Source organism: Pleurodeles waltl, chromosome 11 (genome assembly GCF_031143425.1).
Source record: "Pleurodeles waltl isolate 20211129_DDA chromosome 11, aPleWal1.hap1.20221129, whole genome shotgun sequence".
Classification (NCBI taxonomy): Eukaryota; Metazoa; Chordata; class Amphibia; order Caudata; family Salamandridae; genus Pleurodeles; species Pleurodeles waltl.
The window spans coordinates 969,719,284-969,744,122 of NC_090450.1; the positions used below are offsets into that span (position 1 = coordinate 969,719,284).

The window sequence follows — 24,839 nt, forward strand, 5'->3', positions numbered from 1 at the left end:
CACTACAAAAGAGAATCCCACGCCGCAGGAGAACCACGCAGGAGGCTGGGATTTGCAGGAAGAAGTGGTGGGGACTGGAGCTGCACGTTGCCTGAAGATCCCTTGGAGGAGATGCAACCAAGCCTTGGCAGCTGCAAGGGACGCGGTGCACGGGGGTACTGTCCTGCGTGGGAAGGCGAGGACTTACCTACACCCAAGTTGAACAGCTGGTAGAGAGGACCAACGGGACCACTTCAGACCACCACCCGTGATGCAGGATCAACGCAGCTCAGCAGGAGAGGGGGTCCACACAGCCAGTCGTCGCTTGCTGTAGGTGCCTGTGGTTGCAGGGGAGTGACTCCTTCACTCCAAGGGAGATTTCCTCTTCTTCTTGTACAGGCTGAATAGTTGCAGTCTTCTGAGGATGCACAGCGAGGGAACTGTTGTAAAGCTGGCAGGAACTCTGGATACATTGTTGCAGAAGAGTCTTCCTCGTGGATCTGCAGCTTGTCGGTTCCTGGAGGGTCCAGTCGCGGTTCCAGTGGCCAGAAGTCAAAGTGAAGGTTTCAGAGGAGTCTTGCTGGAATCTTACTAGCTGAATCTGAGGTCTCACACAAGAGAGAGACCCTAAATAGCCCTGAAAGGGGGACTGGTCACCTAACCAGGTAAGCACCTATCAGGAGGGGGCTCTGACGTCACCTGCCTGGCCTGGCCACTCAGATGCTCCCAGAGTTCCCGGCCAACCTTGGAATCAAGATGGCAGAACCCAGGGACCCTCTGGAGGAGCTCTGAGCACCACCCCTGTGGTGGTGATGGACAGGGGAGTGGTCACTCCCCTTTCCATTTTCCAGTTTTGCGCCAGAGCGGGGAAGGGGGGTCCCTGAACCGGTGTGGACTGATTTATGCATGGAGGGCACCAAATGTGCCCTTCAAAGCTAAACCAGTGGCCTGGGGAGGTTACCCTTCCCAAGCCAATCACACCTATTTCCAAAGGGAGAGGGTGCAACACCCCTCTCCCAAAGGAAATCCTTTGTACTGCCTTCCTGAGCTTGACCAGATCAAGCAGCAGGAGGGCAGAAACCTGTCTGAGGGGTGGCAGAAGCTAGGGTGCCGGGAAAACCCTGGAAGACTGGTGGTAGCAATGGTCAGGGTCCTCTAAGGAGCCCCCAGAGTGCATGGGATCCTACAACCAGTACTTGCAAAAGCATTGGGGTATGATTCAGACATGTTTGATACCAAACATGCCTAGGTTCGGAGTTACCATTAGCTGGACATAGGTAGTGACCTATGTCCAGTAGACGCATAAATTGGTGTCCCCGCACTCATGAAGTCCAGGAAAATAGAGCTGGAGTTCGTGGGGGAACCTCTGCTAGCGCAGCGGTGCCCTCACACACAAGTACTTGCACCCTGCCCTCTGGGCTAGGAGGGCCTGCCATAGGGGTGACTTACAGTGACCTGGTGCAGTGACCTCGTAGTGAAAGGGTGCATGTACCGGTTTCACGCAGGCTGCAATGGCAGGCCTGCAGAACACTTTGCATGGGCTCCCTGCAGGTGGCATAATATATGCTGCAACCCATAGGGATGCCCTGGTACCCCAATGCCCTGGGTACCTTGGTACCATATAATAGGGACTTATATGGGGGTACCAGTATGCCAAATGTGGGGTGAAAAAGTTTCCAGCAACCAAGTTAGAAGGGAGAGAGCATAATCACTGGGATCCTGGTTAGCAGGATCCCAGTGAACACAGTCAAACACACGGACAACAGGCAGAAAATGGGGGTAACAATACCAGGAAAGAGGGTACTTTCCTACACCAATCTAATGGACATGCCACTTAATGGAGAACGTCTCTACAGAGATGAGGCTTATGTGGCCTTGAAGTACTTTAAGTCTGGGAGGTTCATCACCCGGTCTGTTGGGTTTCAATTCCTGACAAATGACTTCAGACAGTTTTAGAAATTTCAAGGCTTCTCTAATGGGTTCCAGTACAGGCAGCACCCGCCTGCAGAGGCCCCTCTTCCTCCACAATTCCTTTGTTCAACAGTATAAGGGTGCAGGCATGTAAAATGGTTGCAAGAACCAGCCTTCTAACTCCTCCTTTTGTTCCTCCATACCACCACCAGGGAATCTGCCTTAGCTTGTCCTTCAAATAGCATGTGCAGCACATAGGAAGACTGGTATTTCCTTCATGATAACAATTGACCAAAGGGTCATTCAAATTGTAGAAAGGAGGTTTATCCTACCCTTCCTTTAGCAATATCCTCATATCCAAACCCAACAGTCCCTTCGGTCGGAGTACCATCTGTGGATACTGCAGCAGGAGATGGCAAACGTGCTGCAGAAGAGTGGAGGAGTTGTTGCCATAGTAAAGCGATGGTCTTTCTGTACTTCCTGATGCCCAAGAAGGATGGTGGGTCTTGTCTGATCCTAGACCTTGGGCTCCTGCACTTATAGTTCAAGAGATCCCCGACTCAGGTGTTTCTGGTGCTGATTGGATGGTGTCCCTCAACGTGCAGGATGTGTACTTTTCTGGTGGTCACACAGAGGGTACCTGTGATTCGTGGAAGGGTCCACTGTCTACTAAACTGTAGCCCTCCCGTTGGATTTCACATTGGCATCGCACATAGTCACAAAGGTGATGGCGGTGGTTGTAGCTTATCCCAGGAGGCTATTGATACCTGTGGTTTCTTGTCTCAACAATTTGCTGCTCAAATCTGGGTTTCTGCACCTGGTGTTGTACCACTTGCAAGTAACTGCATTCCTGCTGTTCAACTTGGGATTTTCCATCACTGTGTCACCTGTTTTTTGTTATTTAAACTTATAAAGTGCTTCCTGACGCTAAGCAAGAGAAAGCAAAGCAGCCTGTCCGTCTAAAACAGCCAAGTAGTCAAGCTTTTACTGAATGCAAGCAGAGAAGTGCAGTTTCCCAGGGCAACTGGGAGGGAGTTACATAGTTTCGAACTCAGGACTCAGAAAGAGTGTCCTCCCATACGAGTCAAGCGGAACCTGGGAACAGTGCACAAAAGGCCAGGTTCTGTGATCTCAACATATGAGCGGTCTGATAGGACAACATCAACTCCTGATTGTAGCGAGGGCATGTATCAGCTCTGGCTTTAAAGACGTAACACAGCGCTTTAAATTGGATACACTTCATACCCATGAGCCACTGAAGCTCCTGAAAAAAGTGGGAAACTGAGACATGCTTCAGGAACCGGAACAAAAGTCTCACCACAGCATTCTGAACTGTCTGAAGGTGGCAAATGGAAGCTTGGTCATTTTGTAGATAGAGGATGTTGCCATAGTCCAATCTGAGCAAGGTTAGGGCTTGTATCACTGTCCTTTGGCCTGATGCAGGAATCATCCATATGATCTTTTTCAGCCAGTTAAGCACAGTGAAAAACATAGCAGTAACCTTGTTCACTTGACGCTTCATGGAGAGATTTTCATCCAGTACAAAGCCAAAATTCTTCACTGTTGAGGATAAGGCAGGAAGAGTCCCTATGGAAACCAGCCATTAAGGCAGTACAGATTACAACATCACAGTAATATTTCTTCACATTCAGGCTATGATTCCGATGTTTCAGAAAGAAGCTTGAATTTCAGTCCAGATGGTTCTATGCCTGCTCGTTCTCTGGCTTCCTGCTTCCGCCGGGTCATGCACATATGCCTTCCGATGAGACCTCTCCAGTGGTGCTCCACAGACAGTGGTTCCAGCACAAGGGAGATAAGGCGTTCACTATTGTGATCTCCAGAAACTCTGCAGATGAATTAGACTGGTGATTAGCAGAGGAGAGCCTAAACCAATGTAAATTCTACCCCCCCCCCCCCACACACAATCCAGCTGTGGCCACTGTGGTGAAGATTGAATCTTCGCTTGGGTGGGGTATACATCTTGGGGAACTGGAGATCAGAGGTACTTCAAATCAACCTGCTTGAACTGAGGGCAAGTCACAGGTGCTCAAGGAATTTCTCCCTTCCCTTTGAGGCCAGTACGTCCAGATCTTGACAGCCAGTACGATCACAATGTGGTACATCAAGAAATAGAGAGGAATGGGTTATTTTCTCTGTTGACGTGTTGAGGCTCTAAACCTTGATGCACCAGCATGGAATGTGGTTAGTCGCTATTTGGCCAGCTGTCTGAATTCTAGGGCCAACAGCCTCCGTGGGCATCATCTTGCCCACCATGACTGCATCTCTGTCAGGAGGTAGTTCAGGAGATCTTTGCTTGGTGGGGCAAGCCTCAAATGGACATCTTTACTGCTCACAACAATGCCCATTGAAGTTCTGTGCTCTCCTGAAGTGGCAATCTTGGAGTGCTGTGCTCGCCAAATGTAAAATGATATTGGCCCTTACCATGACCCCATTTGCATATTTGAAAAGAAAGGAAGCTGTTGTCATCTTAGGTAAAAAAGAGATTTGAGAAATATTGTTGATGCAACTGTCACGTAGGTTCTCATTATGCTAATGAGGCTACTGGATTTGGGAGGTAGGATCACATGGATTGCAGGTACTGAGTACAATTCCACACCAGGTGACACCTGTCGGCCTAATCCGGGTATTCCGGCTAACTAGCAGCACCTCATCTCTGGCCGAGATGATTGTGGGATCCGAGCCCATGGCAAGATAGACCCCTCAGGGAATCATGGTTAATCAGATCACATCCCTTTCTCTCAGTTATCAAAAATATCACCCAGGCAACTACAACAGAGGCAGAATATAGTTCACTAAGCGTTTATTGAAATAACTGCATCATAGATAAAAAGGTATGTATAGCAATAACTAGGATGATAAAACACAATAAAAGCAAGCATGTGACTAGGAGTGTGAAACACGAAAACATTCCTACCATACTGTCAAAAAGGGGATGGGTCTATAATCCTCCTGCCTACGCTAAGTATGAGCACGGCATGCTAAGCCTAATCTGCCTTTAGGGTTTCCCCCTGGGAAAACATCATCCCTCATACCTGGAGGAGAGTCTTGTAGTCTATAAAGACACCTTCCCCATATGGATCATGGGTTCGGCCATCTAAGCAGGTAGCTGTAGCGAAGCAATCGGCATACAGTCGTGGTCATCTGGCTGGAATCTCCCTCTAACGTGTTTGGGACAAAGGGGTGTTTTTATAATAAAACATTTGACATTCTAAGAAATAGTCCCCGCGTATGAATGTGTGTTTTTTTTGTGAATGTTGGAGACACAGCATACCACGTTTGTTGGCAGTCCTATCTGACTGTAGCCTTGGAAGGAACACAGAGCCTCTGCTAAGAACACAGTGTTTTCCTAGGCGAAAGGACATTGCGATAGAAATAATAAAAACATCACTGCAAAAATGACTTTTGCTAGAAAATAAAAGAAGAAAATGTATCTAGGTGAAAGTGCACAGCTTCAGGCCTGGCTAGCTAAAATAACGTGTGTAAAATATGGCTAAAATATCTGTACAACACAACAACGGGCGTAACTTTGGATTCCGTGAGCACTGTGGCGTTAACAGTGGCTTTAATGTATCACAGCAATCCTTCTGTGGCTCACTGCCTTTTCCGTCATTCATTCACTCTCTGCAGCAAGGTGTTTCTCAGGGCTTGTCTCTGAGCCCAACTTTTTAAAATGTTTATGTCAGTCATTTGGCGGAAGCAGTACGGTTTCACTATTTTTTCATATGCTGACGAAACACAGCTCATCATAACACTGCCCCACAATAGTGAGCAAATGACCTCTTCCCTTCATGCGTGTCTGGTAGATGTTGCCAAGTGGATGGACCTTGATTGCTTGAAACTGACTGTCAAGAAAACTAAGGTTCTGGTGTTGGGCAAGTACCTCGACATCTGGTTCAACGCGTGGGGGCCAGGCAACCTTGGCCCTCTACTCATTCCTAAGTCCATGGTTAGGAAACTGGGCATCTGGTTTGATGATAGGCTCTCCTTTGATGCCCAGATTAATGCCCTGGCTGGAAAATGCTTCGGGATTTGAAGATTCCTCAAACAATGTCTTCACTTCCTACCTGAATCTGCCCAAAAACAGTAGTCTATACGCTGGTTATAGCCAGACTGGACTACTGCAGTGGTCTGTGACAGGGTGTTATCCAGTCTTGTTTGTATAGGCTCCAGCACGTGTAGAATGTGGCAGCTCAGACGTTGCTTGGGCTCTCAAGACGGGCCTCTATTAGCACTGCTCTGAGGAAATTGCATTGGTTTCCATTGAGTCAGAGAATCATTTTTAAGGCCCTCTGCTACTGCTATAAAGCACTTTCTGGTCAAGGCCCAGCTTATTGGCAGGCTATGGCTCCTTCTTATGCTCCAGCCAGAAAGCGGAGATCAGCTTTTGCCAATTTGTCCCTTGTTCCTCAATTTAAAAAAGCCAGAAGTGGTGGCTGTGCCTTCAGCAGCCTTGTTCCTAATATCTGAAACTCACTACCTTTGCTAACCCCTTCTCAACTGATTTTCAGGAAATACAACCTGAAAACCTAGCTTTTGGGCTCTAGCTAAGCCTTCTTGATGTGGGTAACTTTTCTGTACTCCGCTTCTAGCACTGAGACACTTTGGCCCTCATTACAACCCTGGCGGACGGGGGAGAAGTGGCGGTAATACCGCCAACAGGCCGGCGGAAAAAAATGGAATTATGACCATGGTGGTTACCGCCATGGTCATCCGCCACTTCTCCACTCTGACCACCAGGGCGGTGACTACCGTTGGGCTGGAGACTTTGGTCTCCAGCCCGGCGGCCGTCACCAGACCGCCAGCGGTATCATGACCCTGCATACCGCCATGGGTTTCGGGTGGTTTGGAACCGCCACGAAATCCATCGCGGTAGGCATATCAGGAATTCCTTCCCTGGCACTAATAGGGGTCTCCCCCACCCCCTCCCCCACCCCTGAGTCCTTCCCCTACACCTCCCACACCCCTGCCACCCCCCAAAGGTGGCAGGACCCCCTTCCCCACTCCCAACATGCTCATACACACACACCCTCCCCACCCCCAACATGCACATACACACACACCCTCCCCACCCCACCCCCAACATGCACATACACACACCCCCTCCTCACCCCCACCACCAACATGCACAGACACACACCCCTACACGCACACATACACTGCAACAACACATACCCGCACACATACAGACATGCACACAGACCGACCCGCACACATTTCCCATACACACAACACCCCCCTGCATGCATACACGCACTCACACACCCCATCTACATACTCACACGCACACCCCCATGCACGCACACAACACACAACACCCCCCACCCCCCCTCCCCTAACGGACGATCAACTTACCTTGTCCGTTGATACTCCAGGAGGGGGCGGGATCCATGGGGGCTTCTCCGCCAGCTCCCCGTCACTAGAACACCACCACACCGAATCATGGAACGTGATTCGGTAGGCGGTGTTCTGATAACGGGGCGGTGGAGGTGGAGCAGCCTCCACTTCCCCACCGACCGCCAGTATGGCTGCTGGCGGCTCTCCGTCCGAAAAAGGACAGAGGGCTGCCAGCAGTCATGACGCCGCGTGGAAAACCGCCTGCACTGGCGGTCTTCAGCACGGCGGTTCCTCTGCGGTCTTTACAAAAGACCGCCGAGGTCGAAATGAGGGCCTTTGTGTGAAGCAGCCATGCAATTTAGAAATGGCATTATTATTATTAAGAACCCAGGCACATTAGACACGGAAACAGGCTTTAAATGAAGGCCAAACCACGCTCATCTGTTAGAACGGATGTGACTTTACCACGTATGTTGTTACATCAACATGCCTCAGGGAAAGCAGCATTGGACTTTAAGTCTGTTGAGCAGACTGGAGTTGGAATAGTAAATGTTACCCCTCCAAAGTCTGGTGCTTTCCCTAAGGCATGTCATTGAAATGATAGGCGTGGTAAAGGAATGAGTGGTAAGATATATTTGTTGTAAAAAATGCAAAGTAATGGCATGCACTGTTCCAACATACAACCCACCAGACATTTAGCAGTTAACCCTGAACATCAGTCATATCACTCACAGTAGCAACAACAGTACTCCTAATACAGGATGACCTTACTATCTACCTCTGCACACCGGAGGAGCTGAAAAGGTGAGGTATCAGTGACTTCACATTATCACCGGCTACCGATTACTCCATGTGGATGGAAGTAGAAAATGGACTCCAGCATGTGTAAAGGCACGGCATGAGGGTGCACTACAAACAAGCCAGCTGGCACCCCTTCCATGTTTAACATTTTCTATTTTCACTATAGTATGATGTCTATTCTTAGTCTCAACTGCTTTAATAGCATATTCACATGAAGTACCTCTGCCCGGCGCTAGCTCAACAAATGTATTCCTGGTATACCCGATAATGCAAAGGTCACCAAGTCAATCATGCCTGACCAAAACCTAGTTAGTTTGTAAATACACTCATCTTCCCCAACCTGAAACCATAAATCTGATGAGAACACAGAGTCGGCTGGAACACATACTCCTTAAATTGATAGCAACACCTCTCCAACACCAAATGACCAAAGTCAGACAATGATGGGACTCTTATTCTAAAATCCTGCAAGTTTTGCAGATTTGTTGTTTCCTAATAGGGATGTTGTTTCTGTACCTCATTGCTTGGAAATAGAGACAGACTTATAGGGAGGTTAGAGAGTGCTAAACATTGTCCTTAACATGTGTATAAAACTGTTGTTTGTGTACTGGGAAGGGGCTTTAACACTTGCCTTACTGCAGTGGCGCTCTCATTAAACCTTCTCTGGATACTTTGAACCTAAGAGAGTGTTTTTATTCATTCGAGAAGCTGTGTCTACTGTGCGGCACATTATCGTAAGGTGCTCACTTAAAGTCCAGTGAGACTTTTGCAACAACTGAAGTCACTGCCTAATCAAACTGTTGGATTCAGATCTTGCGCACATCCCACGCAGGAAATCCAAATGAAGTCTCAGGAGAGACCATGATTGATTAACTATTCCTCCTATGTTGGAGGAAGAATTGCTTCCTTTCTGCAAGAGCACCACAGACCAAGTGAGTTCTGGCTATAGTGCACTACAGGCATACTTTGGAACTCACCCAGAAACCACCTATGTGCCCGCCAACACACGAAGTGCATCAACACTTTTTTCTTCCAATGGCAGAAATGATCTGCATGTTGCATAAAGAGGCACTCAAACCATTCTCAATGCAACAAAAAGCTCCATTTTAGGTTTTTCCTCATTAGAAAGAAGTCAGAAGAATGGAGACCAATATTGGATCTGAACAAATTGCTAAAGAATCAGTCGTTTCACAATGTACCCCTTCGAGACTTATTCCAGCTGCTTCAGGAGCGTGACTACACAAAGTTGCTGGATCTTCAAGATGCTTTTTGCACTCCCCATTATACATCCAACCACAGAAAGTATCTATGTTTTCAACCAGATCATTGCCACTGACAATTCTACGTCCTTTTGTTCAGACTTGAAATCCACTCCCAATATTTTCACAATGTGCCTAGCAGCAGTTGCAACACAGCTCAGAAGATGGGGCCTGCATGTGTATCTACGTCTGAACGATTGACTCTTCAAAGCTGGCAACAAAAAAAGATTCAGCAGTGTCCACTTTTGCTTGTCTCAACTGTTAAACTAAAATCCTCCATATTGCCAACAATAAGGATTCAGTTCTTAGATGCCATTCTGGAGACATGTGTGAGGAAGGGATATACTTTGCAAGAACATGCCATACGTCTTAAAATGAATTCATTTTCAGCAACTTCACAATAAAATAGTCCTCAAGTACAAGTACATGCTAAGCACAATATCGTTTTGCATTTCAGACCAATTCAAGCAGAACAACACTCTTTGTAGACCCAAGGTATATTTGAGGATGTTATCAAAATCGCAGAGGAAGGCCTCCTCTCCTCTGGAAGATGAACAAAAGGAACATGACTCAAGTCTTTTGTTACCTTCGCTTTCCTTTTGCCTTTGTGACACCCACGGATGTTTCCATGGAATCATGAGGTGGATAGATTTATAAGGACTGGCAGCATTTGACCTCTGGAACCCTAAAGACTCATCACTTCACATCAAGGTCCTCAAACTTTTGATGATTTGCAGTGGACTAGCTTTATTCCTTCCAAGGATTCGTCATTCATGAGTGTTAATACTTCAGTAAACAAGGAGGGAACAAGCCACCAGCACTCACAAGAGGCCCAGAAACTATAGGCATGGACAAACTTCAGTGGCATCTTAGTGAATGTGGAACATCTACCCGGAGTCAGAAATGTGTGGGAAGACTCAGTAGGGTTTCATGAATGGGAATTCAGTCATAGGGGTCTGAGCTCAAACATTTGGCATTGAAGACATCTGAAATGTGATTGCTTTATTACAAGAAAGAACAGAAACTGTTTGATAATTTGCCATTAGACACTTCAGCCAGGATTGAGTGGGAGATACACTTTGAAAGCATGGCTCCTGAGAACTATGAGTTCTCTGGATTACACATTCCAGAACATTTTAGGAAGGTCCTCGCTCAGGCCAGCTCACCATCCACAAATAAAACATATCAAGCAAAGTGGAACCTTTTCTGTGTCCAGTGTGCTTCTGAAGAGCTTCATCCATTGCATTCTTTAGAGCATCAGGTGCTCCTATATCTTCCACAGTTAGCTACATCCCAACTCTGCATTAGTTCCATCAAACTCTATCTGTTTGCAAGCTCCAAACTCCGGTGCTTCAATTCATCTCCCTCTTTTCTCTACATACAACAGAGTCATAATGGAATTCCTGAGAGGTCCATTGAGGGCATATCCTCTAGTTAGAAAATTACCTGTGTCCGAACCCATTCAATATTAATAATTTAAATACATTTCTTGGAAAAACGCATTACTACCTGCTCCTCCATCTGCTAGGAAATTAGAAGAACTACAGGCATTAACCATCAAAAAACCGTATCTCAGATTTGGCAAAGATAAAGCATCCTCACGTTCAGATTCATCCTTCATGCCGAAGGCGCTGATTGACTTCCTCCTAAATTAACCTGTTATTCTGAAGTTGTTCCTCCTTGCCCTATGTAATGGCCCTGAGCGAGCCCTAGATTCACTAGATATGAGTAGCTGTGTCCAATTTTACCTAGCGACGACAAAAAACTTTAGAAACTCCGATCAATTGTTTGTCTCCTTTGGCCACCCAAGCAGAGGTATGACTGAAAACAAGGAATTGCACGATGGATTGCTGCAGCAATAACTTTTTATCTTCGTAAGGCCAACAGTTCACTGTCGACCAAGGTGCGGGCACACTCTAAAACAGGTGTGGCAGAGACTGGTGGTCTGTATGCAGTAGTGCTGCTCATGAACATCTGCGGGCGGCAGCTTGGAAAAACTGTTCTTTATTTACTAAGAAGTACTACCTAGTAATATAGCTAGCAAAGGACTCTGCCTTAGCACAAGATGGTCTTCACAACCTATTTTGAAAAGGTAAGCCTTAGTACAACTTTCCCTCTATAAAATTTGATGCGTCCTGCTTCCTATTCTGATTCAAGCATGTGAGTGAATGAAAGACCGAATACTGGAGAAGAAAAATAGTTACAAGAACATATAGTTGTCCAGAATTGGTATCTCTCATAGTTTCACATGCTGCTTGCCCTCCACCCCCTCTTTGTACAGTTGCTGCTATTATAGTTACTATGCATCACATGTGCTAAAAATGCAAGAGATAATGAATGACCTGTGGAAAGAGTGGAATAATGGTACTTCAACCTCATTGGCTGAAGTTCTGGTCTTTTCAAATGAAGTTGAGAGGCCACTTAACATACTGTTTTGTTGTTATTTCTATGGCAAATTGTTTTGTATACTGCTCATTATGTACCAGAGTCTTCCACTTTGACGATGGGGAAGATTGAAGCTTGTGAATCTATAACAGTAACCAATGCTGGAGAACTGAAGTTACAGGTAAAAAGCTTATTTTCTTCTTTTCTTACCTATTTTCAAAGGTGCCTGATTTTAAACTTGGTTTCCTGACGCTCCTATCCTTTTGGCAATTCCAACTGTTTTAATGACCGCAGGTTTGTTGTACAATCAACATCTTACTATCTGTGGTGGACAGCTGAAAAATATAAATGTTATCCTCCATAGATGTCGTCTTGGGAGTGGGCGTGGTGGCTCACACTTGAGATCCATTGAGATGTAGATATTTGAAGACGACGCCTTTTGACTAGGATTTTATTTACCAGTGATATTCCGGCCTATAGTGCCTGAAAACCTATTTGTTTACAGCCAGCAGTGCTTCTAGAATAACACGTAAGAAGATATCTATCAGCATTGCCACAGACAACTGTGAAGTGCCTCCTGTGATCACTTCAGATTTTTCTGATGTAAAATGGAGCGATTTTGAAATGCCGTGATAGAAGTCGGGGAATAGGCCTTTTGAGAATCTATGGAACGTTAAGTACAGATAATAATACTAATATCTAAATTGTGTAGACGATTTAGCGAGGTCATAATAAGTGAAACAGGTAAATGATATGTAGCACATAGGCTGAATTATCCTCACAGATGTCCACCCTGTCGTTTCACAGTAAGATGAAATATACCACAAGCAAGGGCCTTTGGATTTACGTGAAACTTTACTTGACCCTTCGTTTTCTTTGGGATGTTTACAAACAAAGGTCATTACTTATACTGATAAAGGTTATATGTAACCTTTACCTGCTAGGTTGAGATGGGTTAAGATCGCTCTTTGTACAGGTCTTACAAGGGCATCCTTTTCCCTTGGAATTATTAGTTTTTCAACAGGCATCGTAGATTAGAAAAATAATTTACAATGTTAGGGGTATTAAATTGATTGTTGTCTTTGCTCGCATCCTGTATCTCTGATGCTTAGCATCGACTGTCACAAGACATTTAGAAGACTAACAAGATGTATGTGGGGCTCTTTGAGGGCAGGCATTCACTCTGGAGGAAAAATCACATCTCTCAGCTGGACTGGCAAAGTATCCTCTTGCCCTTTTGAGGGTGCTGCATAACATGTCATTACAGCCTACCACAAAAGTCATAAATTAACTAGTAGGCGTTGGATCTTAATCAGTTGGCTCCATGAAGTCCATTTGCAACTATGAGCACTGCATGATTTATCTTGAGAAGCGATTTATGTCTTACCTATTGCTTGCTCTTACAAAGAAAAGTACTTGAATCAAATAAAAATTATTTAGCAGAGACCGTACAGAGAGGGAGTTGGCTGATTACGTCTTGTAGCATCTCGAAAAAGGTGTAGCATCACTGTATAAGCTTATAGTAATGGCACACAGTAGTGGCCGCCCTTTACAAGTTTTTTCCCACAAATATAACTTGGTGGTTACAATGCAGTGAGATTATTCACTGTAAGAAGTAATGCAGGAAAAATCTGAAGAAGGTAGCAAATCGGAAAGCATTTTGAACTGCGTATGCTTTGCAACTGGGTGTGGTTGCAAGACATACAAGGTGTTTTTTCTATGCCTTTTCAGCTTGCCTTTTCCACTAGTGCAGATATAACTACTAGATGGCATGAGTATGCAGTGCTTGTGACTAGTAAATACTGAACTGCAAAACCACAGTTAAACTTAAGTAACTTATGTGAATTCTGCCTCTAAGAGTCAACGTATTCTTTGTACTGGTCTGCATTTAACGCAATTAAGAACTCATCCTGCCAGAGCTATAGAATACTGATTGCTAATGTGTATTTTAACGATCCCCAAGCTGTGTTTTTGTGCCTACAAATGAAAACATTATTTCATATTTTTCCTGGGTGTAGCTCTCCTCCAAAATTTCCAACCCAAGGAGAGAAGAGGCTCCGTGAAGACATCAGCATTATGATCCGCTTCTGGACAGCTATGTTCTCAGACAAGAAATATTTAACAGCGAACCAGCTTGTTCCTCCAGGTAAGCCGTTATCTGTACTCTACTGCTGTGCTGTCTAAAAGCAGATGTGTGAAGTCGGGTAATAAGAAAACATGAAAGACCCTCTTCCTTCCACCTATGCCCTCCCGCCAAAGTGTGGAGACGTGCTGGTCAGTAGATGGCATGAACCACCATCTGTAGGAGACATCTGTATTTTAAGGACCATGCCCAGGATGCTGGAGAGGAAATACCTTACAGGGCCCAGGGCCAGGCATCTGGTTGAGCGGTATAAAATGATATATCCCCCCTGCATGTACACTGGGGTCTGTACTTGAAATGAGGGTAGTCTTAAGTGGGCTTGACACTTAAATCTCTCAGCATTGGTAAAGGACTACGTATTGTCAGTTAGTATTGGATGTCACCGCGCTGTGCTGCAACTTCAGACTACTTAGTTATAGGAGAGCAAGTACAAAATCCAAATGAGTCTCTATGTACAGGTGGTCTTGCTGGATAGAGCTTATCCCCTCTTTGTTAGGGGGAAGGCAAACATTCTGATGCAAGGGGTGACAGTAGGTAATTTGTGAAGAGCAGGTAAGTGCAAAGGAAACTCTTCATCTTCGGAGAACTCATTCACTGCAATCCTTGGTACTGATTGACAGTAAGTTTGGAACATTTGGCCAGTTGCTCGCTGGTGTTACTATGAGTTGTGTAAACATGAACAGTGTTAGTTTGGGAGCTCCCTACATTAAACACTACTCATTAAATGTCTAAAAATTTTCAGAAGAGCACTTGAGTTGGGTTTGCTCCCAAAGATGGGGAGAGAGGAGTTGAAGCTGTTCCATAACCTGGGTCCTAACTGAATTACACGTCTAGGGGATTGGAGAAAGGGTGGAGAATGAGGTTACCTGCTCCACACATCTTGCTGCAATTTGTGTGCTCTCAAATCTGCCCCCTACATTAGGTGCAGTAATCCAGTAAAGGGAACAGCTATTGAGTCATTCTGAAGGAAGAGTTTTGACGGAGATAGTCTAAGCTTAGAACAGGAATGCTTGTTATTTATCTTAGTGCAAAAGCATAAAACAGCATGCAGAACAATGTGAAACTTTTTGGATACAAAGCAGGGCCCTGAAAGTATGATTGCTCCTCTTCAGCAGCTGAGTAATGGCACAATTGATTGGAAAACAGTTTAGAAATAAAGGAATTTATTTGAGTTTTAACTCCATTCGTAGTTGCTAGTGAAAATAGCATTGACTGTGTGATATTTGTCCATGAGCATAACATCCCATAGAATTATGTAACTATAAAGTGACAGGATGGGATTTTTATATCTGATTTGATTGTATTCTTACTACCTAGTGAACATCCTCTGTCCTGGGATGTGAGATCCGTTTCTGAATGTAAGCCCTTGTTGTGGTCACTTGTGATTGTAGATTGAATAAGTAAGAGAACACTTAAATAGCAGACATTTGTATGTTTCTAAGGACTGTGCAAAGACACTAGTAGCTTATCACATTCATGAGTGAGTTAACAAAAAATGCTGGTCTTTCTATCTTTAACAGAAAATACCACTTTATATTTGGTGAATGGGTTTCTCATAAAGAATTACAGAGCTTACCTCTGTCACTGAAAGACCACATCCTCGTTGGAGGCTTTTATTTGATGATTGCAGCATACGCCTATTTTGTGGGAAGAATTTTCATTTAACCTTTTAGTGCCAAAAAGCTTCCCACACATACATTGTTTTAAAATATGTAGGATCTGAAATCAGACCCTATTCCAGTATTTCTTGCACACTCAGAGATACATAATAACATATTTTTGGATGGATACTTCTGCCTACAGATTTCTCACCTCTTGAATCTCCTCCAGGCTCCGACTCAATTCTGTAATTTGAAATAGCTCTCCTGTGCCGCTCAGAGCTACCTTAGCTCTTACTTTGCTCCAGGATCTGTCCCAGATATAACATCACAAAAGTAAAGGTGCCACTTTGGCGAACTGACATCAGTTCCTTTTTGCTTCACTCCTCAACATGTATCCGGCATTTTTCTCAAAATTGTTGTCAAACGCAGTGTTTCATGTATGTCTTTCCTCAAAATTTCCAGAGCAAGGCTACGCCCTTTACTTCCATGACTTGCCACATCAATCTTCCCTGTTCCCTTAATCACCTTGGAGAACAATGTTCACATTGTGCAGCAGAATATTCTAGCTCGTCTGATGGGTCATGAAGTTGGTTCCAGAGGGTGAGCTAGGACACGGATGCTATTCTTGTCATTTTGTTATTTCCTCTGCAAGTTCAGTTCAAGGTGCCAGCTCTGGTTCTCTTAGCTCTGCAGCTTGAAGATTGAGCGGTGTCCCCTGACTTGCAGGATGCAGATTTTTTCATAATCTGATCCTGTGGTCACCAAGGTTGTGGCACTTCCTTGTACGGTCAGGTATCTTGGTATTTTCTATTCTTGATGACTGGCTGCTAAAGGTAGCTTTGACCTGGGGATTTCCATCAACTTCCTCAAGTTGCACCTTGGTCCCACCCAGCATCTGCCCTTTATTGGTGCGGAGCTGTTCAGTGTCTCAATCAAGACTCCTGCCCCCACCTCCTCTGTGAGCTTTGTACATTCAGGGTATTATCCTTATGTTTCGGGAGGGATTGCTGCTTCCTGCTTTGACAGTCCTTTGTCTCTTGGGCCTGCTTGCCTTGTGCATTTTACTGGTCCCTCATGGGTAGGTGATGCGTGTAAACCTTCCACTTGTGCCTCCGATTTCAGTGGTACCAGAACTGATGTGTTCTTATGGACAGCATCCAGTTTCCCAAGAAACAGCTGTGTACTTCCATTGCTGGAAGATGATGGATCACCCACATATGAGAAACCTTTCTGCCCTCCACTGATGGTGTCCACATTGTTGACCAATGCCTCCTCTCTCAAGAGGGGTTGCCATCTTTACACACTGACGATTACTCAACCTGCTCCAGCTTTGTGGAAGTTGTCTGGCCCTCAAGGCTTTGCTGTTCATTGCTGTTCTCCACCCACAGGTAGCCGGATAAGGTCCTAACATACAACTTGTCTGTGGTGTGCTACACCAATAAGCAGGGTGGAATGGACTCTTGTCTGTCTCTGGAGGCACTGAGCTTACTGTTTTGGGCTTAGGCTCAATGCTGCAAGGAGTCCTGGGAGAATCATTCCTTTTGAGGTGGAATTTCCTTCTCCACTGTGTATTTCCTTCCATCCCTCTTATTCCACGGTTTCAGGGGAAGCTGCATCAGGGCAATGCACAGATGATCTTAATCGAGTCAGATTGGCCACAACGAGCATGGTACTGTGATATGCTCTGCCAGTCCTGGTGTCCTTGGCTTGATTCCCCTGAGGAAAGACATTATCTCACAGTAGAAGGTGCAGGTTCTGGATCCAAACCACCAAAGCCTCCAACTAGTGATTAAGTGGGCAATCTGAGCTGTTTTTTAACCACCTGGAGAATTTGTGGATGTCAGTGTGTCAGTTCGACACCCATGTGCCAAGCCTGTCTATTCAGGATGATGGGCCCGTTTTGTTACTTGGTGTTCATAAGTAGGAGTTTATCAGATGTGTTCTGCTTTGAGCTGTCTCTTGCGCAGCAAGGCTTTGCTGTGGATTCGTTAAAAGATTTTTGTTGGCCCTCAAGTCTTTCTTTTTTTTTTTTTTTTTTACTGGACCAGCCTCCATTATTTAAATCTTCTTTTGTTATGAAATTTCTTAAGGCTGTTGACCCCATTTTGGTTCCCTCTTTCCCATCCATTATGCTGCAATGGAGTCTTACTTTTATTCTTACTTTCCTGATGTGTTAACCCTTTGGAGCCATGCATAGTGGCCCTTTGTGGTTCGATACTCTGGAAACTGTCTTTGTGATCTTGATTACCTCAGCCTGGATTATCAGTGAACTGCAGGCATTGCCTGTCCAGCCACCCTTCACTTCATTTTCCCCAGTCAAGCTGCTCCTGCAGATGAAGGCTTCCTTTCATGTTGGTCTGTTGATCTCCCCAGCTAACATTCTACCCACCTGATCATCCCTCTTGAAGGCTTCAGGACCCTTTTCACCAAAGCAAAGGCTGCATGTCGGTGTTTGTTTTTGATATTTGCTATGCAGCAACCTGGGCTTCTGTCCAAACTTTTACCAGACAGTACTGTTTCAACCCCAAAGTCAGCAGGGGTGGCCATTTTGCAGTGCTGCAGGCAGGAGTTCTTGTTTTGACCATCTCTTCTGACTTACCACCTGGAAGGTACTGCTTTGGCACTGATTCAAGAGGTGAGGAATCTGGAGAAGGAAGTATTTATCAAAAGAATACAGGGAGTGCAGAATTATTAGGCAAGTTGTATTTTTGAGGATTAATTTTATTATTGAACAACAACCATGTTCTCAATGAACCCAAAAAACTCATTAATATCAAAGCTGAATATTTTTGGAAGTAGTTTTTAGTTTGTTTTTAGTTTTAGCTATGTTAGGGGGATATCTGTGTGTGCAGGTGACTATTACTGTGCATAATTATTAGGCAACTTAACAAAAAAAATATATATACCCATTTCAATTATTTATTATTACCAGTGAAACCAATATAACATCTCAACATTCACAAATATACATTTCTGACATTCAAAAACAAAACAAAAACAAATCAGTGACCAATATAGCCACCTTTCTTTGCAAGGACACTCAATAGCCTGCCATCCATGGATTCTGTCAGTGTTTTGATCTGTTCACCATCAACATTGCGTGCAGCAGCAACCACAGCCTCCCAGACACTGTTCAGAGAGGTGTACTGTTTTCCCTCCTTGTAAATCTCACATTTGATGATGGACCACAGGTTCTCAATGGGGTTCAGATCAGGTGAACAAGGAGGCCATGTCATTAGATTTCCTTCTTTCATACCCTTTCTTGCCAGCCACGCTGTGGAGTACTTGGATGCGTGTGATGGAGCATTGTCCTGCATGAAAATCATGTTTTTCTTGAAGGATGCAGACTTCTTCCTGTACCACTGCTTGAAGAAGGTGTCTTCCAGGAACTGGCAGTAGGACTGGGAGTTGAGCTTGACTCCATCCTCAACCCGAAAAGGCCCCACAAGCTCATCTTTGATGATACCAGCCCAAACCAGTACTCCACCTCCACCTTGCTGGCGTCTGAGTCGGACTGGAGCTCTCTGCCCTTTACCAATCCAGCCACGGGCCCATCCATCTGGCCCATCAAGACTCACTCTCATTTCATCAGTCCATAAAACCTTAGAGAAATCAGTCTTGAGATATTTATTGGCCCAGTCTTGACGTTTCAGCTTGTGTGTCTTGTTCAGTGGTGGTCGTCTTTCAGCCTTTCTTACCTTGGCCATGTCTCTGAGTATTGCACACCTTGTGCTTTTGGGCACTCCAGTGATGTTGCAGCTCTGAAATATGGCCAAACTGGTGGCAAGTGGCATCGTGGCAGCTGCACGCTTGACTTTTCTCAGTTCATGGGCAGTTATTTTGCGCCTTGGTTTTTCCACACGCTTCTTGCGACCCTGTTGACTATTTTGAATGAAACGCTTGATTGTTCGATGATCACGCTTCAAAAGCTTTGCAATTTTAAGAGTGCTGCATCCCTCTGCAAGATATCTCACTATTTTTGACTTTTCGGAGCCTGTCAAGTCCATCTTTTGACCCATTTTGCCAAAGGAAAGGAAGTTGCCTAATAATTATGCACACCTGATATAGGGTGTTGATGTCATTAGACCACACCCCTTCTCATTACAGAGATGCACATCACCTAATATGCTTAATTGGTAGTAGGCTTTCGAGCCTATACAGCTTGGAGTAAGACAACATGCATAAAGAGGATGATGTGGTCAAAATACTCATTTGCCTAATAATTCTGCACTCCCTGTATGTTTCTTACCTTTGGTTACGATCTTTCTGGTGTATAATGCCAAGCTGGATTTGGAACAATGTAGCTTCTGCCAATGACGTCAGCCTCATCCCCACCTTATAGAGCTTACAAAAAAGAGAGAGAACTTTTGTGAGTGCACCAGGGTGTTAGCTTATACAGCTTCGTAAAGTCACATCCAGAGGTATCACAGAACAGTGTTGCCACCTACTGCCTGCAAGAGGTTAAAGAGTTGTGAAAATTGCAGTTAGCTAGAGAAGTTACCTGATTAATTGTTTTCCAAAGATCAGTGACCTGTAACTATTGCCAGTTATCCCCTGGGTTCTGAGCTGCCTACACACTGGACAGTAGCCCTGTATGAAGCTGGCTCTTTAAATAGTATACCAAAATGAGGTATACTGTGCGAAAAGTCCAGGGGTTCCCTTACATGTGGACAGGGGCTTGCTCTAGCCATCCCGAGGTGTTCTTTTAAGGGTAGTGTGGTCGAGCAGCTTAGGTTAGGCTTATCAGAGAGGAGTGTTAGACATCTGTAAACACATACATAGTCAATAAATGAATCTCACAACTGCATAAGGACATCCACACCAATTTACAAAAATAAAAAGCAACTTTATATATATTTAGGCACCAGAATCAATACGATCAGGTAAGTACGTTTATCAAGAAAAATACATTTGGGTGTCAAAAGTCAGCACTTCGTGTATTTTTCAGAGGGGGCAATGTTATCCTATGGAGGGAAAAACAAGTAACAAATCGACCATTAACCCCCCAGTCACAGATCTGGTTACTACATTCAGGTACAGTACAGTGACTTATGAGACCATTCTCCTAGACTTAAGGTGAGTGTTGGGCAAGGGTCAAGGCCACATCAACAGGTCACACCAGGTGGCACTGGTCTGGTTGGGTGAAGAAGTGTAGTATGGTGTCGGGTGCCCAGTGTTAGTCAATGGAAATTGGTCCAGTTGAAAAGATGCTGCAGGTTAGGACTGTGGATCCAGTAGGGGAGAAACCAACAAGCGGGCTCCAATCTTCAGATGGTTAGGGGCATGGGAACACGTCGGGTCCTCTTCTCCATGGGCCAGTGGCGACGGGTGCAGAGATGTCTTGAGGCGTTGGGTTTTCACCACCATAGCCCTTGCGGTTGGGGTGGCCTGCGGGCAGAGGCTGCAGGCAGCGGCAGTGAGTCCAGAATAGGCAAGTCCAAGGTAGGCTTTTGTCTCTTGAGAGCTGGGAGACCATGCTGGCACAGTTGGTCCTCACGAGTCAAACGGTTGGAAACCACTGAGCCAGACAATTCTGGAATGGGTAGCTGCAACCACCCAGACCCAAGACAGCGCATTCCTTGACTTGATTGTGTATTACAGGAGGTGTGTGATGGGGTATGGTACCATTGTGGCACCCCTAACTGAATTGACCTTCAAGAAAATGCCAAAGAAAGTTTACTGAACGGTGAGCTGTCAAAAGGCTTTTAACACTCTGAAGGAAGCAATGTGCTCAGCACCCATTCTAAAGGCTCCAGATTATTAAAAGCAGTTCCTAGTGCAGACAGATGCCTCTGAACATGGGATAGTAGCGGGCCTATCCCCAACCAATGATGATGATGATGGCCATGACCAACATGTGGCTTTCATTAGCAGGAGGTTACTCCCCAGAGAGCAGCGTTGGAGTGCTATTGAGAGGAAAGACCTTGCTCTGGTCTGGTCCTTGAAAAAGTTGAGGCCATACCTGTTTGGCTCTCACGTCTTTGTTTAAAGTGACTACATGCCTCTCAGATGGCTGATGTAAATGAAAGGTGAAAACCCCAAACTGTTCTCCCTACACGGAATGGACTTTACTGTGGAACACAGACTGGGACTGACCATGGCAATGCAGATGGCCTTTCCAGGTTCTTCCACTTAGGCAGTGAAGACTGTCTTGAGAAAGGTTGATCTCATTCTCCTTTGGCGGTGGCGGAAAGTGTCACTTTTTGACATGTTCGTCCCCACCTTGTGCCTGGGATGGGTGCAATTTTCACTGAAAGCGCACTGGGTTCCTGCTAACAAGGTCCCCAATGCAAGATCAATTGTTCCCCAATTGGCAATACCTTTGGCCCCACTATAAGTCTCTAGTAAATGGTACCTTTGGTACCTAGGGCATGGGTACCAAATAGGGTCCCCAGGGGCTACAGCATGTATTGAGCCACCCTCATGTAGCACATGCAGGCTGCCATTGCAGGCTGCGTGTCTTGATGCAGCTAAAAGTGAAAACATGACATGGCACACAATCTGTGTGCCCTGTCTCCTAACACTGTGTGCAATATATGTAAGTCACCTATTCAGCAGCCTGTATAGCCCTAAGGCAGGTTGCATTACATTACATGTGAGGGCATATCTGCATGAGCAGATATGCCCCCGCTATGTCTATATCGATTCTTATCCATAGTGAGTGAACAGGGAAGCCGTTTTAAGTACATGTGCTGAACACTGGTCACTATGAGTTCTCCAGCTACATGATGGCTTCACTGAAAATAGGGATGCTTGGTATCAAACATCTCGTATTAATAAACCCTCACTGATGCAAGTGATGGATTTATTAATAGATGCATGGTGCCCCCTGAAAACCTACTGGTGTTAGATCTGACCAGTTTTAGCCAGTCTGTTACCACAAGACATGCTTCTGACCCTTAAGGGTAAGTGCCCTTGCTCTTGGGTGGTCAGGAAAGAAAGCCTGCTTTGGGAGAGATGTTTACACACCCTACCCAACAAGACGACCTGCAAGTCTGCATTCCACAGCAAGGGGCTTCAAAGAAGCCCACTGCCCTTGCTATGCAGATCTGGCTTGACTCAAAGGAGAGTTGCTGACACCCCTGCACCAGGGCCCGTTTAGCACCTGGACAGGCAGGAAATTTAGTATTCAGAGTGTTGTGTCCAACCCTCTGCTCAGCCCCACCCCTATGGTGCGCTGCCTGATGTGGACATAACATTTAGAAATGTGCCATCTTGGTGTTGGCAGATTTAGGAACTCTGGGACAGGGTTATACACACTTCCCACAGGAAGTGGTCATATAAGGGGTGTAGTGACCCCAGGGGTAAGTAGTCCATTGGCTACTACCCTACACTCCCCAGAACTCCCCTAAATTCTGTATTTAGGGGAGCCCCTGGAAATCAGATTTCTGCTGACCTAGGAAGAAGGACACTCAAGAGCCGCAAAAGCAAAGACTGATAAAGAAGCACCGGACCTGGACCCAGTCCTGCCAGCCTGTCAGCTGCTCCTTTCATCTTGTCCTGCAGCTGTTGTGCCTCCAAAAAGCCTGAGGGGTGTGCCTGTCTTCAGCAAAGGCCCATAAACCCCTGTGGAGCAGCAGAGCTGCTTCCCTGCCTCTTGCAGGCACCCCAAGAGAACTGCAAGGGCTACAGACCACTGATAACCCGACCCCTGAAAGCACCACTGCACCCATGCTGCATAACCCGTGTTGAAGTGGACCAATGGTGCAGTGTGGCCCCCGGCCTTCCAGAGTCAAAGCCCACAATATACTTGCCCACTGTGGACTCACCGACTCCACCTGCAGCTTCTTCCCGCAGGCTCCCTCAGCTGCGAGTGCTCCGGTGGTGAAAACCCGACGCCTTAAGACACCTCTGCACCCGTCGTCCCTGGCCCGTGGAGAAGAGGACCCAAGGTGTTCCTGACCATCTCAAGATTGGAACCCCCTTGTTGGTTCCTGCCGACTGGATCCCCAGTCCTAACCTGCATCCGGACCAATCTCCATTGACTAACATTGGGCACCTGATGTCGTACTACACCTATGCACCCAGCCGTCCCAGTGCCGTCCGTTGTGACTTATTGGTGTCGCCTTAACCCTTGCCCAGTACTCACCTTAAGTCCAGGAGATTGGTCTCGTAAGACGCTATACTATACCTGAATGCCTATAAACATAAGTACTGTCATCCTTAAACCAGCAGTCTTGCCTAGAGCAAGAGTCCAACTACCACACTTGTTTTTCTCCTCATAGGATAACATTGTCGCTTCTGAAAAATGCAGTAGACTCTTGAAACCTAAAAGTATTTTTCTTGCAACACTTGCTTACCTGATTGCATTGATTCTGGTGCTTACACGTATGTAAAGATACTTGTCATTTTTGTAAGCTGGTGTGGATCTCATTGAGTTGTGTGTCTCATTTATTTACTCTGTGTGTATTTGCAGATGTCTAACACTCCTCACTGATAAACCTAAGGCTGCTCAACCACACTACCCCTAAAAAGAGCACCTTGGGATTGCTAGAGCAAGCCCCTGTCCAATAGTAAGGGAATCCCTGGACTTTTTGCACAATATATCTAATTTTGATATTTCACAGAAGGAGATCGCTTCCTACTAACTTCCACCGTGTGAAGCTGATATCATTTGGCACAGTCAAGATATATGCTTCCCATAAAAAATTAAAATATGCTACCGTCCTGCCCAGTACAGAAATATTATGCGTGAATAGAAAAAAATACACAAATATTTGCATTAAAACCAAATATATGGAGATGTTGACTTATGTATTTTTGCTGCAATTTTTCCTACTGATTAATGACAATTACATCTGAACTACAAAGGGACAGGTAGATGACCGAGAGAGGGAGTGTTAATAGCATGAGAACCATAAAGGTGACAACGGTGGATGGAAAGGGTCAGTCATGGAAAGTGGAAAAAAGGAAAAATAAAAACATGGCAATGTGTGTGGATCAGCTATTGGTACATGGGTCTCAACTGTTCCACCCCCACCAACCCACCCCAATACCTGTTTTCTAATACAAATATGCATTTTTACTTCCGACTCTTATGGATTTGTTTGTGCATAAATATATTTTCTGCAGTCCTGTTGGCTGTATGTATTATAGTTTGTATTCTGTCTATGGCCTTTAAACGCCTCTGAAACAAAATTTATTTTGTGCTTTGCTCTCATGGCAGACAACCAGGAGCCCTCCATGAACAGCCTGTCCGTGATGTCAGATGTTGCCCGGAGTACACTTGATGTGACAGTCGGTGCTCGACAACAGACTGCGCAGGGCTGGATTAATACCTACCCGCTGTCTAGTGGCATGTCCACCATGTCGAAAAAATCAGGTCTGTATCAGAATTGGTTAATTCGGTGAGTCGGGTACTCATGTGGTCTCGTCTCATAACTCTAGGAAAACATTTGTGCTTTC

General features: G+C 45.4%; 1 protein-coding gene across 2 annotated transcripts in view; it reads left to right on the forward strand.

Moving 5' to 3' along the window:
- The window catches only part of PI4KA (phosphatidylinositol 4-kinase alpha), a 520,678-nt gene that overhangs the window by 426,542 nt on the left and 69,297 nt on the right, over nt 1-24,839 (forward strand). For both annotated transcript variants that reach the window (XM_069215218.1, XM_069215217.1), the window contains 2 exons: nt 13,709-13,836; nt 24,601-24,756. In XM_069215218.1, the coding sequence (XP_069071319.1) occupies nt 13,709-13,836; nt 24,601-24,756 (284 nt within the window). The remainder of the gene's footprint in view (nt 1-13,708; nt 13,837-24,600; nt 24,757-24,839) is intronic.